Source organism: Pseudorca crassidens, chromosome 9 (genome assembly GCF_039906515.1).
Source record: "Pseudorca crassidens isolate mPseCra1 chromosome 9, mPseCra1.hap1, whole genome shotgun sequence".
NCBI classification, from domain to species: Eukaryota; Metazoa; Chordata; class Mammalia; order Artiodactyla; family Delphinidae; genus Pseudorca; species Pseudorca crassidens.
This window is the reverse complement of record NC_090304.1, coordinates 43658017-43674562: the sequence shown is the minus strand read 5'-3', so window position 1 is coordinate 43674562 and position 16546 is coordinate 43658017. Positions and strand designations below refer to the sequence as shown.

At 50.3% G+C, this 16546-nt stretch overlaps 1 protein-coding gene across 17 annotated transcripts in view; it reads left to right on the top strand.

Moving 5' to 3' along the window:
* MICAL2 (microtubule associated monooxygenase, calponin and LIM domain containing 2) overlaps nt 1-16546 on the top strand; it is a 214925-nt gene that overhangs the window by 98199 nt on the left and 100180 nt on the right. For all 17 annotated transcript variants that reach the window (XR_010946137.1, XM_067749868.1, XM_067749866.1 and 14 more), the window contains exons 9-16: nt 1051-1308; nt 2479-2594; nt 3440-3566; nt 4208-4298; nt 5438-5585; nt 6636-6835; nt 7233-7339; nt 14673-14741. Coding sequence is in view for 16 of the 17 variants with exons in the window: in XM_067749868.1 (XP_067605969.1) it covers nt 1051-1308; nt 2479-2594; nt 3440-3566; nt 4208-4298; nt 5438-5585; nt 6636-6835; nt 7233-7339; nt 14673-14741 (1116 nt within the window). In the remaining variant the exon portion in view is untranslated. The remainder of the gene's footprint in view (nt 1-1050; nt 1309-2478; nt 2595-3439; nt 3567-4207; nt 4299-5437; nt 5586-6635; nt 6836-7232; nt 7340-14672; nt 14742-16546) is intronic.

Here is a 16546-nt window from a genome sequence, read left to right as displayed (position 1 = left end):
CCTATATAGGGAGTAGATTTTGTTAGTCTCATTTTACAAATTCACATTTTACAAGTGAGAATATGGAGACTCAGAAAAGTTCAATAACTTGCCCAAATTTATGCAGTCAGTGAACAGAGATGGAATTTGACCTGTTGATCTCACTGACCCAAGGCCTGTGTTGGTCTTATACACTAGGCCCTGCCCCCTGCCCCAAGGGACTTGCATTTTCTGTGTCACCTTCTGAGAAAGATAGTCTTTTAGTTTCTGTAGCCACACAATGAGCAGATTGGACTCTGGGAGACATCCTATAGTTCACTGCCAGTGTCCCTCCAGGGTGGATACACTAGTCCTCTAAGCTCAGGGTTCTCTACCTCCCAGCAGGGAAATGTAACAATTAACACTGTAACAGCAAAGCAGAGCCCCGAGGAGCCCTCAGCCTGTTGAGAAAAGGGGTAACTGATCTTGGAGAGAAAGTTTGAGAGTTATGCCAATTACCCACTTCTTTTTCAGGCTTGTCTGACCGCTAGCTGCAGCATTTCTGGACCACATTAGCTTAGCTTCGTCCATTATAAAATCAATCTTACTCATTTGCTCTTTTGTCTTTTAGTTTCATTGAAAGTTATCACAAGAACCAGCCATATGAAACATGCTTCTGTGTTTGCTGCGGGATCATTACTGAGTAGACTGTTCATGACAACACCATGTTCTCTGTCAAAATTCCTATGTCCGACAGTTCTTTTAGAATTTAGTGCCAGGAAAAAATTTCCTCCCCTAGGAATTTCTATGCTTCCTTCTTTCTGATAAGGAAAGCCCTGTAATATATCACATTTCCCTCTTGCCTTGGATGCCAGGAAGCTCAAAGCCAAATTTGATGCTTAATCATAACTCTGTTAATGTTCACAGATGGCTGATTTGGTTCCTCTTTATTCCCTCGGCCCCCATTTTCTATTTCTGTTTTGATTCACCTCTCTGCAAATCCATTCCGTGTCCTTTTACAAAGAAGTAGGTATGACTCCTTGCCCTTTTGAGGGGCAGGTTGTTACACTGTGCTCTTGTTCTTTCTCCCAGGACTATATCGACACAGAGATGCTGCTGTGTGCAGAGAACGTGAACCAGGACAACCTGCTTTCCTATGCACGCGAAGCTGCAGACTTCGCCACCAATTACCAGCTGCCGTCTTTAGACTTTGCCATGAACCATTACGGACAACCCGACGTGGCCATGTTCGATTTCACCTCCATGTACGCCTCCGAGAATGCAGCCCTGGTGCGCGAGCGACAGTCACACCAGCTGCTCGTGGCCCTGGTGGGCGACAGCTTGCTTGAGGTACCGCCTGCTTTTGGAGCCCCCTCATTCCTGCTGGAAGACAGATCCCCACATTGCTATTCTAACTGGCAGCATCTGCTGTCCTGCAGCCCAACGGAAGGACAGGCTCTCAGCCAACTGGCAGGACTCTGCCGAGCCCGTCCTGGCCTCAGAGCCTGACCTTTGACGAAATTTAGAGGGGTCAGTTCTGCCTGTATACAGGCAGGAACACTTTCTCTTGCCCCTCTGGGTTTTTCTGGGCTGACTTCTCGGTTGAAGTACAAAATTAAGCGGCCCAGGTCAGGCCATCCTTCCCAGAGCATGCAGATCCGCAGCTGGTTGGAGACTTCTTCCTCCTCTGGGTGGATTTCTGTAGCCTGTCAGCATCGAGTTCGAATAGGAGCAAGAAAGGAGTGGGGGCCCCAAAGTCCGTGGCCTCCCTGCTCAAAATTCTTCCCAGAAAATGTGCAGATGCTAGGATTCTTACATTAAATGAATGATTTCAGAAAGGGTAAATTCTTACCTTAATGTAAGCACTGACCAAAAAATGTTGATGTATTTATCCGAAGTTAGCATCAAATTTCAAACCACGCTTTGGGTGCACGTGGAACAGTTTAGTTAGAACTTAGCTTGGTGAATCGATGCTTGCTCACCACTGTGTGCGGACTCTAACCTAAGCTCCTTGCTTAAGCACTCAGCACCTCCCCTGCTTCTGTCCCAATCCTCCCTCCCAGCTTTCTCTCTCCCGGTACTTCCCACCCGTGCTCTCTGCTGCACCCAAACCAGACGGGCTGTTTTTCCATCCAGCTCTGTCATTTTCCCGCCACCAAGTCTTCGCCCACACTGTTCTGAACGGATCAAGATCAGAATCCTTTTCATACTTTAAAATCAGCACGAATGCAACTCTTCCCTGAAGCATTCCTTGATTTCTATCTCCCTCCCTCAGGGTGGTTTTGCCTCTGCCTTTTTGAGCCCCCAAAGCAATTTTGCTGTTCCCGTGTCATAGCACTCTTGCATATGACTTTGTGCTACAGCTATTGGTGTTTGTGGTGAGTCCCAGTGGACTGCCTGTCACCTCTCTGTCCCCCCAGTGCCTCGCACAGGCCTGGCAAACACCAAGTGCTGGATAGAATGGGATGGCATTCTGGGGATCACTGGAATCAACTAGAACTTTGCATGTGTCCTTTGCAGCCGTTCTGGCCGATGGGCACCGGCTGTGCCCGCGGCTTCCTGGCAGCCTTTGACACGGCGTGGATGGTGAAGAGCTGGGACCAGGGCACTCCTCCCCTGGAGCTGCTGGCTGAAAGGTGAGTATTAACAGCAGGCCCCTCAGCTGGAGGCAGGGCCGGGTCAAAACTCAGGCAGGAGAGGGAGTGAGGCTGGATGAACCTGGAGCCTCTGCCCCCTCTCATCTGCCTTCCCACATGTGGCCTGATTTCATCATTGGAGTCCCCAAGGAAGCGTTCTCTGTCATGATCTCCCTCCCCCAGTGACTTTCCGTGGGGGCCAGGCCCTTAAGCCCTGATGCCAAAGAGAAATCATCAGGGCGGCCCTGAAGTTGGGGTTCTTGGCACTGCTCGGACACTGAGGAACCAGAAGAGGTTTAGGGGAAGCTGCCATTGCAGCACTGAGTCCCACTCTGTTGGGGGCTGGGTGCTCTCGCCTCCCAGGCCTCTTCTGCTGCTGGGATCCTGGGCTTCCTCCCAGACTCCTGCTGCTGGCCACGTGGCTGTGACAGCTGGTGGACCAGGATAAGTCAGGGCTGGCGGGTGCGGACGGGCCTCTGCTGGTCTTGGGTGTGGAGACCTGTGGTCATGGGGGACCAGCCACAGGAGGCAGGGTGGCTGAGTGGCAGTTATAGCAAAACCGCAGGTCTCTGGGCTGCCAGCTCTGAGTCCCTGCCCTCTGCCCTGGGGAGGAGGCCAGCCTCACCATCTCCCAGGGTCCCTCCTGCTTCCCCTTGACCGTGTTGACCCTCCCCCACTTTGCAGATCTCGAGAACCAGGAGGGCCAGGCATTGCTGGGAAGGGTTATGCAAACACAGATCTAAGAAGCTCTTGGGAGCAGGGGAAGGTGGGTGGAGGGGAGGAGTGGAGAGAAGACCGGAGGCTGCAAGAGCAATCCTTGACCTCCCTGCTCTGCCTTCCTCCAGAGAAAGTCTTTACCGGCTGTTACCTCAAACGACCCCAGAGAACATCAACAAGAACTTTGAGCAGTACACGTTGGACCCGGGGACGCGGTACCCAAACCTCAACTCAAACTGCGTCAGGCCCCATCAGGTAAGGCCTTGCCTGGAGTCCTGTGTGGGTCACCAGGCACTGAGCGGTGAGAAGTGGGGGGTCACCTAAAATCTTGGCACATCTTTGGGACCCACTGCCTCTTGGCCCAAAGGTGAGGCCAGTTCCTCTCTCTGGGAAAGCCACAGAGTAGAGTCAGCATCTCTCTAGCCAACAGGAGAGAACTAGAACACATGTAAGTGTGTGTCCACATATGTACCTGTATTTACGTATGTTTATTTGTCACTGAGCATATGCATTGCTGAGCATACCTCTCTCAAATAATCTACTTGATCAAATATCAAGTTCTTTCCATCCGAGGTCCTAGAGTCTATTTTTTCTCCCATCGACTTAAGAGTCACACAAGCTCTGACCTCTTCAGTCAATAGCACAAAGAATAGTGTGAATTTTAAAAATCAGCCAATTACATATATTCACACTTGAGTTCCCCCACGTTTGGGTGGATGACAGATCCACAGCTCTGTCTCAAGTTGCTGGTTCCCTTGCTGAAGGTCATGTCCTTCGGCGAGAGAGGAAAAGGGCAGCCATTGTCGATGAGAGGGTGGGGTGGGTTCAGCGGCCCTGCAACGACTAGGGTTTGGGGGAAAACTAGCAGACAGCTGTGTGTCCTCTCTCACTCCTAGGTGAAGCAATTGTACATCACTAAAGAGTTGCACCAGTGCCCTCTTGAGAGGCTGGGCTCAGTGAGGAGATCCGTTGGCCTCTCCAGGCGGGGTAAGTGGCCCTCCTGGGACCCCAGCTTTGCAAGGAGGATGCCTGCTGGGTGGCCACTGGGGCACAGGCCCTGCAGCCAGCCTGGCTCTGATCCAGTGACCTGCATGACCTTGGCCAGGTGCCTCTGCTCTCTGCACTTCAGTTTCCTCATCTGTAAAACCGGGACAAGGACAATACCAACCATAGGATCACTGAGTGGGTTAGAGGCGAGCGCTTGACACATTAAAGTGAACCGGACTGACTTCCCTGGGACTTGCTTTTCTTCTCCTGTTGTTTCCAGCATGAGGAGTCTTGTCTCTCCAGCTGGATAACAAGCTCCATGTGCTTCACGCTTCCTGGGCTTCCAGGGCCTGGCACAGTGCTGTGCACAAGGCTGGTGCTCAGTGTGGAGGGAAGGGGTGATTAAGTGACCAGCTTCCCAGCGTCCACCCGGCTGTGCTCAGGTCACCATCCTGCTTAAAGACACACCTGGCTTCCACTGCCTGCCCAGACTTTGCATCCTGCCCGCCATCGGGCAAACTCAGCCTCACCAGCCACCCCTCCCTGCCTTCCACACCCACACACCCTGCTGCTGCCGGCCTTTAATAAACCATGTCACATAACATGGCAGGTTTCTCTAGATTCTTTGCCACGGCACAGTCCTTTCTGTTTTCCTGGAGATCTCCTTGTGTCCTAGACACTCTTCTAGAAGCAGTCAAATGCACCTCCTCCATGACCCTTTCTTTGGCGAGTTCCCCTGCCCTGGTAGACTCTGGCAAACCCACTCATGTGCTACCCTGGCATTGGGTTTCTCTGTTATTGTCACCCACTTCTGTGTCTGTCTTCCCCACAAGATAAGCATGTTGTTGGCAGAGTCCATGTCACCCTCACCTCTTTGTTCCTAGCCTCTAACCAGGACCTGGCCAGAGGGCGTCTCAGGAACTCTTTCCTGCAGGAGAGCATGCTTCCTGTCCCAACATCCTGCCCTCCTGCATGCTCTCGACAGGACCCCCTCATGGGGCTGCAGCTGTGCCCACAGCCCCTGCCTCAGTGCTGTTCCTCCTGGTCCCCACCCGTGGTGGCCGACAGAGCGGGTCCCCAGGGGAGCTGCTGAGATTTCCGTAGAGCGCTTCACCACTGTCCATCTCCTCTTGCTGCAGAGTCAGACATCCGGCCCAGCAAGCTCTTAACCTGGTGCCAGCAGCAGACCAAGGGCTACCAGCATGTCAACGTCACAGACCTGACCACGTCCTGGCGGAGTGGCCTGGCCCTGTGTGCCGTCATCCACCGCTTCCGGCCTGAGCTGATGTGAGTTTGGGGCCCAGCTGGACCTGGCGAGCCCCTCATGGCCCAAGGGTACCCTGGAGACAAGGGAGACCAGGGCTGTTCTAGATACAGAATCTTCAGCACGTAGATCAGCATTTCTCTTTGCATACTTTGAATTTTTTCTTTGACTTGTTCTTTTTCCTTTGCACTGATTATTCTGCCAGCAACTTGTTGGATCTGCGTTCCTTCTATGTAAGGAGCAGAATGACTCAGGCTCGGTGATCGATTGCACTCATACACCAAACCCCTTTCATCTGGGAAATTTGAGTGTTCACACCTTGGAGCCCTACCCTCAAGAGAGGACTTATGGGCGAGATCTAATTCTGGGGACCAGCTTGAGGGTTTTACAGCCAAAAGAATTAGATTTGTGACCCAGATCCGTTAGCTGTATACTGTTGGGCAAGCCCCATATCTTCTCTGAGTTTGCCGTCTTCATCTATAAATCAGGAATAATGGCAGGGTCATTAGGAAGATTGGATTCTGTTTGTGGAAATGCTTTGTGATGTTGAAAGCACAATACATCTATTATGTTGTGTTTAAATCAACTGCAGTGTAACCTCACACCCAGGAGCAAATCCATCCAGAAGGCTGGATGGAAACCTAGTAAAGTTTATCAACTGGTACCTTTAGGAAATGAGGTTGCCTTGAGAAGGGGATGAGGCTCTCACCTCTTACTTTATATAACTTGATTCTTTCATTTACAAGAAGCCCATATCACTTTTGTAATTAAAAGGAAAAGAACGAATGGGAACTATTTAAAAGTAAAGTAGTTCGTAAATTTTCCAATTATTTTCTGATTTTTTTCATCCCAGGTAGCAGATGACATTTTCATGGCCCAGATCTGATTGGTTCTACCCTGAGTGAGGACAGGGTTAGCGTCTTCTGGCTGAGCCCCCCTGAGGGGTGGGGGGTAGTGGTGGAGGGATTGGAGCAAGGACATTGTCACTTGCAGTGCTCCTTATGGCTAAGTTTGCTCAGCTCTTCACCCCTCTGCATCCTCTCTGAAAACTTCACCTTGTTCTGATTCTCCAGCAACTTTGACTCTTTGAATGAAGATGACACTGTGGAGAACAACCAGCTGGCATTTGACGTGGCCGAGCGTGAGTTTGGCATCCCCCCAGTGACCACGGGCAAAGAGATGGCCTCAGCCCCGCAGCCCGACAAGCTCAGCATGGTCATGTACCTCTCCAAGTTCTATGAGCTCTTCCGGGGCACCCCGCTGAGGCCCGTGGGTAAGGACCTGCTTTCAGGATGAGGCTTTGCCAGCCCCTGAGCCGTCTCTGCCCTGTGCCCACATCTGGCTGCTCTTCACACTGATGTCCTCTGTTCTGGGGCTGACCCCTGCCCTCCCTTTGCCTTTGAGCCCAAACAAGGGTGGACCCCACGCACCCAGACCCATGTATGTAAGTGGGTCCTGTGTGGCAGGTGCCACATGGGGCTGGCCTGCATCTGCCCTTGTCACCGGGAGATCACTGACAGAGTGGCACCAGCCCTCTGTGCAGGCCACTGACAGCTTCGGTTGGGGGTGAGGGAATTATTTTGGAGGGGCCTTGTCTCAGTGACACCCCGTGAGCTGTGGGGGAGCAGTGGAAGGATCTGGATCTCAGTCTTACTTTTATTTCCTAACAGATGCTTGGCGCAAAAACTACGGAGAGAATGCTGACCTTGGCATGGCCAAATCATCCATTTCTCATAACTATCTCAACCTCACGTTTCCAAGGAAGAGAACTCCACGAGTAAGTTTCGGCCTGGGTTTGTTTAATTTCTTCTTACACGTGGATGGGTGAGGGGAAGGGAGATGCCACGTGCTGGGTCTGTTTACGCTGATAAATTACCCAGATCGAGTGCTCAGGAAGACATGAGTAGAACTCAGTCAAGTTCCCCTGCACCATGTAGCCAGCTTCAGTGCCTTGAATGTGGTTATAGGAAGGGCAGGGTAGAGAGCAAAGAGGACATGCTGGTGAGTATTTTTAAAAGTAAGTCAGATTGTCTCTGCCTCCTAAGCAGGGAGATGGACATGATATCTCACTTCGTTAAGCAATTTAGATCCAGAACACGATGGCCGTTTAGTAGCAGAAGTGGATGATGACGCTACGTTTGCATATTCTGTTCCATTCATTTTTTTTATTCATTCATTCAACAATGTTTACTGGGCCCTGTTCATGCCAACTTTAAGGCTGAGTGTTTTGTTTGTTTTTGATGAGGGGAGCAAATATACAGAGGTGAGTAATATCTGGACCTTGGCTTTGAGGAGCTCAGAACCTAATAAAGAGATGCCCAAATTTTCCCAACTTATGGCACCTTTAGTGTCTTAGTAATTCTTTTTCACACTGCCCCCAGATCAAAAGAAATGCCTAAAATTTTCATTTGTTAAGTAGTTATATCCAAATAACTTGGTAGGGGAATTTTGCAAGGTGTGTGACAGACATCACCATGCTTCCCTAGAAAATCTAAACTATCCCGCGGCTCCTCTCTGAGTTCACTCTGGTGCCACAGGGTGCCTTGGGACGCAGTTTGGAAACCACAGGCCTAATGAGAAATTACAGGGTAATAGGAATGACGACATCTCCACGGAAGGTATAATACAAGTTGCCTTGCTTGATGCGCTCATTTTACAGATAAAAAGTGGAGGCCCAGAGATGTTAGGCTGCAGGGGATCGCACAGAGCTTGCCTTCCCTCCACTGACTCGGCAGAGGGCTGCAGGCCTCTGCGTGCGTCTCAGTGTCTCTGGGTTGCCACAGGCTCTTAACCGCTGGCCAATCATGACTTGTCCTGCCAACCCCTCCGCCCAGGGTGGGGCTGGGGCCCATGGCCTCCTTTCTTTCCCTGGGCTGTGTGATAAGTGGTCACTTTTTCCCCTGAGGGCTGTGCTCCCTGGAAGGCAGCAGCGGTTGTGCTGACTCTAGGAACTGGGTACTTAGTGTTCTACACGCCCTGTCTCTAGGAAGGGACAGGCTCGGGGGCTGGGGAGGGCGGGTGTGCGGGTCAGCTCGGGTGTAAGCAGAGCAGCTGAAAGGCTGAGCTGCACGCCACTGCCCTGTGCCCCTCTGCTCCCCGAGCTGCCCCACTCAGAGCCTCTGTGGGAGATGCCGTGACCCACCGTAGGTCACACTGAGCGAAAGCTGTCTTCCGGAGCCCAGTCGTCGGCTTGCCCCACCTCAGCCCAGCTGCTTTTCCTCTGATGACCGAGGACCCCTGCTTTGGGCTACTCCATCCCAGGCAAGCCAGTGCAGCCTTTCTGGAAGCTCTCTGAGCCCAACATTTATCACTTTTCTCCGTTCACCCACTTTCCTTCCACCACTTAGCCCACAGCTGGGAACTGGGGAGGCATGTTTAAACCTTTCACTCACCACACCTCTGTTTACAGAGTGACCGAATTGAAACAGCCTGGCCAGCTCTGGCTCAGGAGGTGGGAATGGTCAAAAGTCAGCCGTCAGCCAGGCCCTCCAGGCCCTCTGAGGGCGCCGGAGCGGCACTCCACCTCGTCCTGGCTCTGCTAGCAAATGCAGCGGGGATGCGTGGGTTCTGCCCGGCCCAGCCCTGACTGACTTTGGCCCACGTCCCGTCGCCTCCAGGGTGTGCTCCTTGGCTGCCCATCTTGAGAGTGGTTAAAATCCACAGAGCTGATTCCCTCCCGTGGCCCCAGTTAATGTCTAAAGTTTGCCCTGCTTCTCGGATGGGTAGAGAGATTAGGTCATTGAAGTAAGTGCCTGGTGTGGGCATTCGTTGTCCCACCCTTTTTCCTCAAACTGGTGGGTTGGTGGGTTTGCAGGGCCACTGGGTAACATTCTGCCCTGGCACTAAAACACCCCAGCATATACTGTCCACCACGCAACACCAGTGCAATGGTCCGACCACGTGCACAGTACCTTCTCCCCTTTCTATCATGTGTCTTCTTCTTATGTCTGGATCCTTTTTTGGTCTGGAGAAATCTGTTTGCAATGCTCTTTGGTCTTAACATGTCTCATGACCAAAGAGTCCTGAGTCCACTCCAGGTTGCCCCTGGACACGCACAGAGGAGGTCTGCACAGGAGACTGAAAACTGCACACGTACACGGGGCTCCCCCGCAGTTATACAAGAAGATGTCAATGCAATTAGACACGCAGTTTTCACTGCCCTGGTTCACGCGCCCCTACAGACTGGAGATGCAGGCTAGGCTGCGCTTGCGTGATTTTGTACACCAGAGCTCAGACACACGATCTGTATGTACAGGTGCATCTGTATTTGACCTCGCCCCCTCCTCTCGTCCCTCCATTCCCCTCCCTCCCCCTCACTGACTTCAGAGGACCATCTTGATACGGGGATTGAGCAGCCCACCTTTGTTCGCATGTGGCCTCTTAATCTGAAGAGGGCTCCTTGTTTCTCTCCTGAGCCAGTCTTACAGTCTCTCTCCCTCCTGGTTTTTGATGTTGGTGTTAAATTCTTCTTTCCTCCCTAATCTTATTTTCCTGATAACATCCAAACTCCAGCAAAAGGGAACAACTTTGGGCAAAATTGAAGGCTCTTCCTCCATCCAGAAACTTGTTTATTTTAGAGAAAATGACTTTCCCATTCCACGCCAAGAGGGTCGTGCCTCTGGTGAGTGGTAACCTACTGGGGTTGGTTATCTCTGAAGACTGGATGGCCCACGCCTGGGGAGGAGGAGAAGAGCTTAGGGATTCTGTTTTCCTCTTAAAGAAAAGCCCTTGGTCTGCTGCAGATCTGCCTCTGTCCCAGTCAGCAGCTAGAAGCCTTGTAGCATGGGACAGTTCCTAGAGACTCCAAAGCTCTTGTCACCAGGCTCACAGGTGACATCTGATCACACATATGTGGTCTCTGTCTCCTGTGTGTGCATGTGAGTACATACACACACACACACACACACACAACCTGTCTGTGCTCACCTCATCTTACCACACGTGGGTAATGCCTAGATTTATGTCCACTTTAGTTATGACACATATTATATTACATACATGGTCGAGGTGTCTGATCTTTCTTTTCCCCATTCTGGGCCCATTCCTTGAGGGACAACACAACACAGAAGTTGTCATTTGTCCCTGGAAAGCCCATCCTAGAAGACAGGTGGGTGGCCCCAGGATTTATCCTGCTCGGCTGGCTGATTCTGACCCAGGTCCTCCTCTAGCGCTGACCCTGGTGGAGTGGGGTTCACAAAGCATGACTCAGATCAGTGTCTGGTCTGAGCTGGAGGGTGCCCCTCCCAGCTCTTCTCCTTGACCCTCCTGCACAGACACTTTCCAAAGATCCAGGGGCAGTTACATAAGAAAGTGCTTCCTCCATTCACCCAATCATTCAACACAGATTTACCGAGTCCCCGTATTATGCTGAGTTCTCAGTGCTGGGGGCACAGCAGTGAACAAAGAGGGCCAAGTTCTCTGCTGGAGGGAGCTGACCTTCCAGTGTGACTTCCTGAGTTCCTCTCACTCCCCTTCTCCAGCTCTTTTCACAGAACCACCCACCCAGCAGCCAAAACTCCCACTAGGGTTCTCGTACTTCTCAGTACGAGTCTTCAGAGACTTGAAGATGGCTTAGGGAGTCATCCCAGGTACTGATGCTGCCCGGGTCAGTTAGCACAGGGCTTAAGCAACGTGTCCACCCCCATCCCACCCTGGGCACCTGTGGTCTGCAGGTCGCTGCTGAGGGTGATCGCTCTCCTGTTCTCTGTGTAACTGCAGCCTGGGATTCTGCGCTGACTTATAGAATGGGGATGCAAGCTGAAGCCCAGACGACAAATACGTATTTGGGTCTGGTGGGGATTCAGCACGTGTTCAAACCTCTCAAAGTTCCTCAGCTTGTCTGCAAAATATCGTAATAACATAAACATTGCATTGCTGCGAAGACAACATTGAACAAGTGTGAGCTGCAGGTCTGAGCTCCTTCTCTGGCACATGGAAGGGGCTCTGTAAATGATGGTCCCCATCCCATACTGACTAAATGAAGATGCTCTTTTTCTGAAAACGGTAAAAGTAGTTGGGTTGACCACTGGCTTCCGTACTGCAGCCATGATGGATCCAGCATTTTACAGTGTCATAGCGCATTTGCTCCTCTTGTTACATTTTGAGGAAGGCATGGGACATGTTCTCATCCCAGTTTAAGAGATGGGGAAACTTGGTCTTAGGGAGATTATAATGCAGTGCCGTATAGGTGGTCAATGTCAAAGCCAGAGCTAGAATTCAGACTTTCTAATTCTGTGAATAGCACTAACCTAACTTAAAATGTCTAACACTTATATAGCACTTCAGAGGAGAAGAAGTGTCTTATATACATGAATTTGTTCATCCTTACAATAACTTACTTATGAGCTAGGTAGTATAGTAGCTTAGAAGTGAGGAAACTAAAGTCAGAAGAGTTGGGTGATTTTTCCTAAGGTCACTTAGCCGGGAAGTAATTCATGTCAGAACTCGAACCCATGGCTCCATACTGCTCTGCCATTGAAGGGAAGAGCTCTCTTGCCAGTGTCACTGACCATCTTTCTAAATATCATGGTGGCCAGTATACTCTCAGGACACTGCCTACAATGGCCAACCTCTCTTCCTATGACCTGGATCTGAATTTCTCCACCAGCTAACTAAATATAAAGTTGGAGCTAAAATCACCTTAAGTCAGGCAGTATGGGAACGTGATTATCTTGTGCTGATCAAATAAATGATGAGATTGATAGACATATGTCTTTGATTTTTTTTTTAATGGAGAACACCAAGTAGTTTAATGAATGCCTTTTGGAATATAGAATCTTTCAAATCATTGGGAAATAATGACAAGAAAGTATCTTAGGGTGAAAGGGCAGGAAAAATTAATAAGAAAGTGAGTTATTTGTTTATTCTCATACTCTCTTGGGGCACAATAAGTATTTTCTTCCCCCTTCTACCCCAGTTCTCTACAGTGCTAAGCAGAGACCAAGGAGAGGGCATTACAGAGGCATTTTTGGCTGCCCAATAGTGATATACAGACAAGAAAAAAATTAGATAAATCTCTAGATTTGTGTTTTCTCAAGCTTTTTGTTTTAACCTAGCTCTTATCTGAGAATCAGTGCTTCCGTGATAAATCCATAAGGAAGAACAGAGACCCTGTGGATTTGTGTGTTGCTAACCACATAGACTGCATTTTATTGTCCCATGGGTCCGGCTGAATCAGAGGAGCTGATGTTGCCCCACCCACTTCCTTTCACCCCTCCCCGCAAGGATTTGGGGGTCTTCTTAGGTGCTGCTGCTGGGTACCCTCCCCCCAGGAGTGTTTTCTGTGAGCCTGCGGCTAACGTACTGAGTTTGGATCCAGGCAGGCTCAGTTGGACCAGTCACAGCCAGGGCTGCTGAATGCAAGAGAGTAAGATGTGTTGCTCTTTGAGGGAAAAGCCAAGTCCTCATTTAAGGTGGAAACAAGAAGAACAAGATGATGCATGAAGTGTTCTTGTTGGGAGGAAACCCTGTACTTTCACAGGCACGTCTCCAGGCCAGTGCAGGGCTCACAGGCCGTGGAGCCAGGCACCCAGACAGCCTGGGCCTCTAGGACCCGATGCTGTAAATAAGGTCACCTGTTTCTCTTGGTGTTTGCCCAAACATTTGGGTTGAAATCATTTCCATTCACAGAATAATGATTTATTAGAAGCTGAGGAAAATGTTGAAGGGAAGGCGAGGCCCTTTGATCTGTTGTTTTATGCTGCCTGAGCAAGGGAAGGGTCACATTTTTGAACAAATATCAGTGACTAAACTGTCGTTAATTTTGTCTTAAAATTTTTTTAAGGTGCTGGTAAATAGGAGGAGGGGCGGGGTGATGGGGAGTGTAAGTGCAGGGGAGCAGGTGCTTGCCTGTGGAAGTAAGTTGAATACACACTAGACTGCGTGCTGGGGGCTTTGGGCATTACTGTTGATTTAGAACAACCAGGAGGTGAAGGATCCTCTGTGATGGGGCAAGGTGAGAATGTGTGGGGCTGACTGGGCAGCATGCCTGGGTTTGAGAGGAGAGGGTAGCCAGCAGCCCTTTCGGCTGCATCCAGTGTGGAACAAAGGCTGGGATTTAATCTGGCCCTGCTATGGAGGGCCCCGCTGAGGGTGTCGGAGGCTCCCCCAGGGAGGGACACGCATAGTCGGTGGGGACGGCTCCATGGTCCTCAGTGGGCTGGCCGTTTGGGGAAGGTCCCAGCTCGAGGTCTAACCCTAGTGTCAAGGAGAGGCTAACCCAGCAGGGTGCATGGCGAGGCACTAAATCCAGCCTGCAGCCCCATCCCAGCTCGTGGCATCAGCTCAACCTGTGCAGTCCCCCTCCTTCCCTTGAGGAGATAAGTCAGACCACAAGTGCGCCCTTGGGTGGCCTTTGCAAGGGTCATGCAATGGGCTTAGGTAGGGCAGGGTTCTCTGGATTTAAATGTCCAGATTTTGGAAGAAGAAAGTAGGCTGTAAGGGGTTATCTATGGGACAACCATGCAATTTGTTGTCTAAACCAGGATATTTTTGAAAATGAAAGGGGGCACTATTCATAATTATGCTGGGAGAAAAAGCAATACATCAAACTGTCCTGGGCAAACTGGGCTGTATGGTCACCATAGTTTTCAGGCCATATCTGATGCTACTTTGAAGTTAACATAATGTCATTTACCAGTAGCTGCAGTGGTGGCTTAATGGCAGGCGTAATTTGCCATCAAATTCCTGGACAGCTGATCTAAGTCCCGAGAATCCCCGCCTGTGAGGGGAGCCAGTGGCACCTCTTCGTAGGAGGTGATCTCCACGGGGCAGCATCAGCAGGCCCAGCTGGGACCACTCTGAGTCCAAGGTCATTGACAAGGAGACATTCCCTGCCCATGTCATAGGGATTCTTTGTGCTTCGGAATGTTTTGACATGATTTTGGGGGCTGTGTTCCCACCCCCTTCTGACAGAAGCCCTGGCTCCCGAGGTTGGGGAAGGCTCCCTCCTCTGTGCCTGAACAGAGCCGAAAGCATGTGTCACGGTGCAGGGTAATTTCTGCCCATCTGTTTCCTGGGCCGGCAGCTGTGGTGGGTAGGGCTGGATCCCCAGTGCTGGCATCGCAGCCCTTGACAGCCCTGAGCTCACCATGCTTTCTTGGCCATCACAGGTGGACAGCCGAACCGAAGAGAATGACATGAGCAAGCGGAGGCGGAAAGGCTTCAACAACCTGGACGAGGTGCGTGTGCTCAGTGTCGGTTTACACAAAGCCCATTTCCTGACAGCCAGTGGCCACAGCCCGCCCACCTGACCGTGGCAGTCGCCCTGCCCTTCTTTCTTTCCTCTCTCGTGAACCACTGGGTTCCAAGCTTGGCTTGATGGGAAAAAGTTGGGTCTGGTCACTAGCTATGTCACCCTCCCAGGGTGTGGCTTATATCTGTAAAACACAGATGATGCATTTGCAATGGATGACATTTTGCAGAATTTTTAAAGATTAAGTAAGAGGACGTGTATAACATGCCAATCATGGTCTTTGGCACCTAGGGTAATCAAGATATAATCACTATTAATAGTAAGTAGTAAAGAGGCACCAGCAGTCCCACTTTTCTCCCAGTCCTAGTTTCTACCTTTTGTGTTTTCTGTAAAGCAGATGTCCCAGCGCCCACAAATGCCACCTTCTGGTGAGAGAAGAAAGTTTCAGGCTACTTTGTCAAAGCCAAGCATGAGTCTCTCTCCTGCTACTAAAAAATTGATCAGAAAAAGAGTATCAGTTCTTGCTTCCCCAGGCAGCTCTGTAAAGAGACCTGAGATATATAGCTCATTCCAAAAAGCCATTCTAATTCCACAAAAGCAAGCTTAGATACTGTCTGTGAACTGTAGGATATCAGCTTTAGCTAGCCTGCTGGCTGATACCAAAATGATGACATAGAAGCAAGGGGGATCATTTGTAGGATGCATTCATACTTCATTTATAGGACTTAGAAAGAAACTTCTTTTATCTTATATGGTTGAAGAACTGCTGCTCTTGGCTCTGGCATGAGCAAGAAGCCAGTGAACAGGGAGACAGTTGAGAGGAAGAAGCCGTGGCTGATGAACTGGGCTGGAGAAGCATCCCATTCCCCAGTTACGGGTATTGGCTCTGCCTTAAGTGCCTGTGATTCGCTCCCGCCTCCTCCCAAGAAGCTTCCCTTGGATACATTTTATCCCCGCGGGGAAGTCTTCTCCTGCCTTTCGTCTGTGGCTTATTTGAGGGGGTGTTTGTGCTGTTTCTGTTGTTGGCAGCACAAGATTTAGAGTGTGGGAAGAAATGTGGTTGCACCTGCCCCTTCTGAAATGGCTCTGTCTTCTGGGCCAGCTGTTTTGCTTAAGTCAGATTTAACCAAGCAATGATTCTCTCTAAATTCTTGCTACTCATAAAGTGTGGGCCAAGAACAAGGGCACCAGTATCACCTGGCAGCTGGTTAGAAATGCGGACTCTCAGGGCCTACCCCAGACCTCTTGAATCCAAATCTGGTTTTGAAGGAGACCCGCCAGTGATTCACGTGCACATGAATGTCTGCAAAGGGCCGCTCTGCACGACCCACTGTCCTGGCCTACTTTGGCCTGTACAAACAGTGACCAGCCTAGCAAACTTGCCCTATTCACACTCAAGCCTGGGTTGCTATGCAGAGTTAGTTCCCACTTTGAAGTAGGGAGTGACTCTTTGGCTTGTGTTTGTCCAACTCTTCAGAGTGGCTGTGCATACAAGGTTTCCCGTGGGGCTGCTACTCTTAGAGAATCTTAAAAAAACCCAAAAAACAGTTGACTACAGCTTGCCTCTTCCCATGAATTTCTTCTAAGTGAACATATCTTTGTTTTGAGAACATCTGTTCCTGGGAGGGAAATTCATTGTCTCCTCAGGAAAACTGACTACCCTCTTGAGGTGACAATGCCATTTGTATTTCTGAGGCTGATGGGAGCAGATCTGTGGTACCGCGGAACAGACATTCACTGGACACCCATCATTTTTAAAGTTTTATTTGAGCAGATGAGCTAAGAAAATCT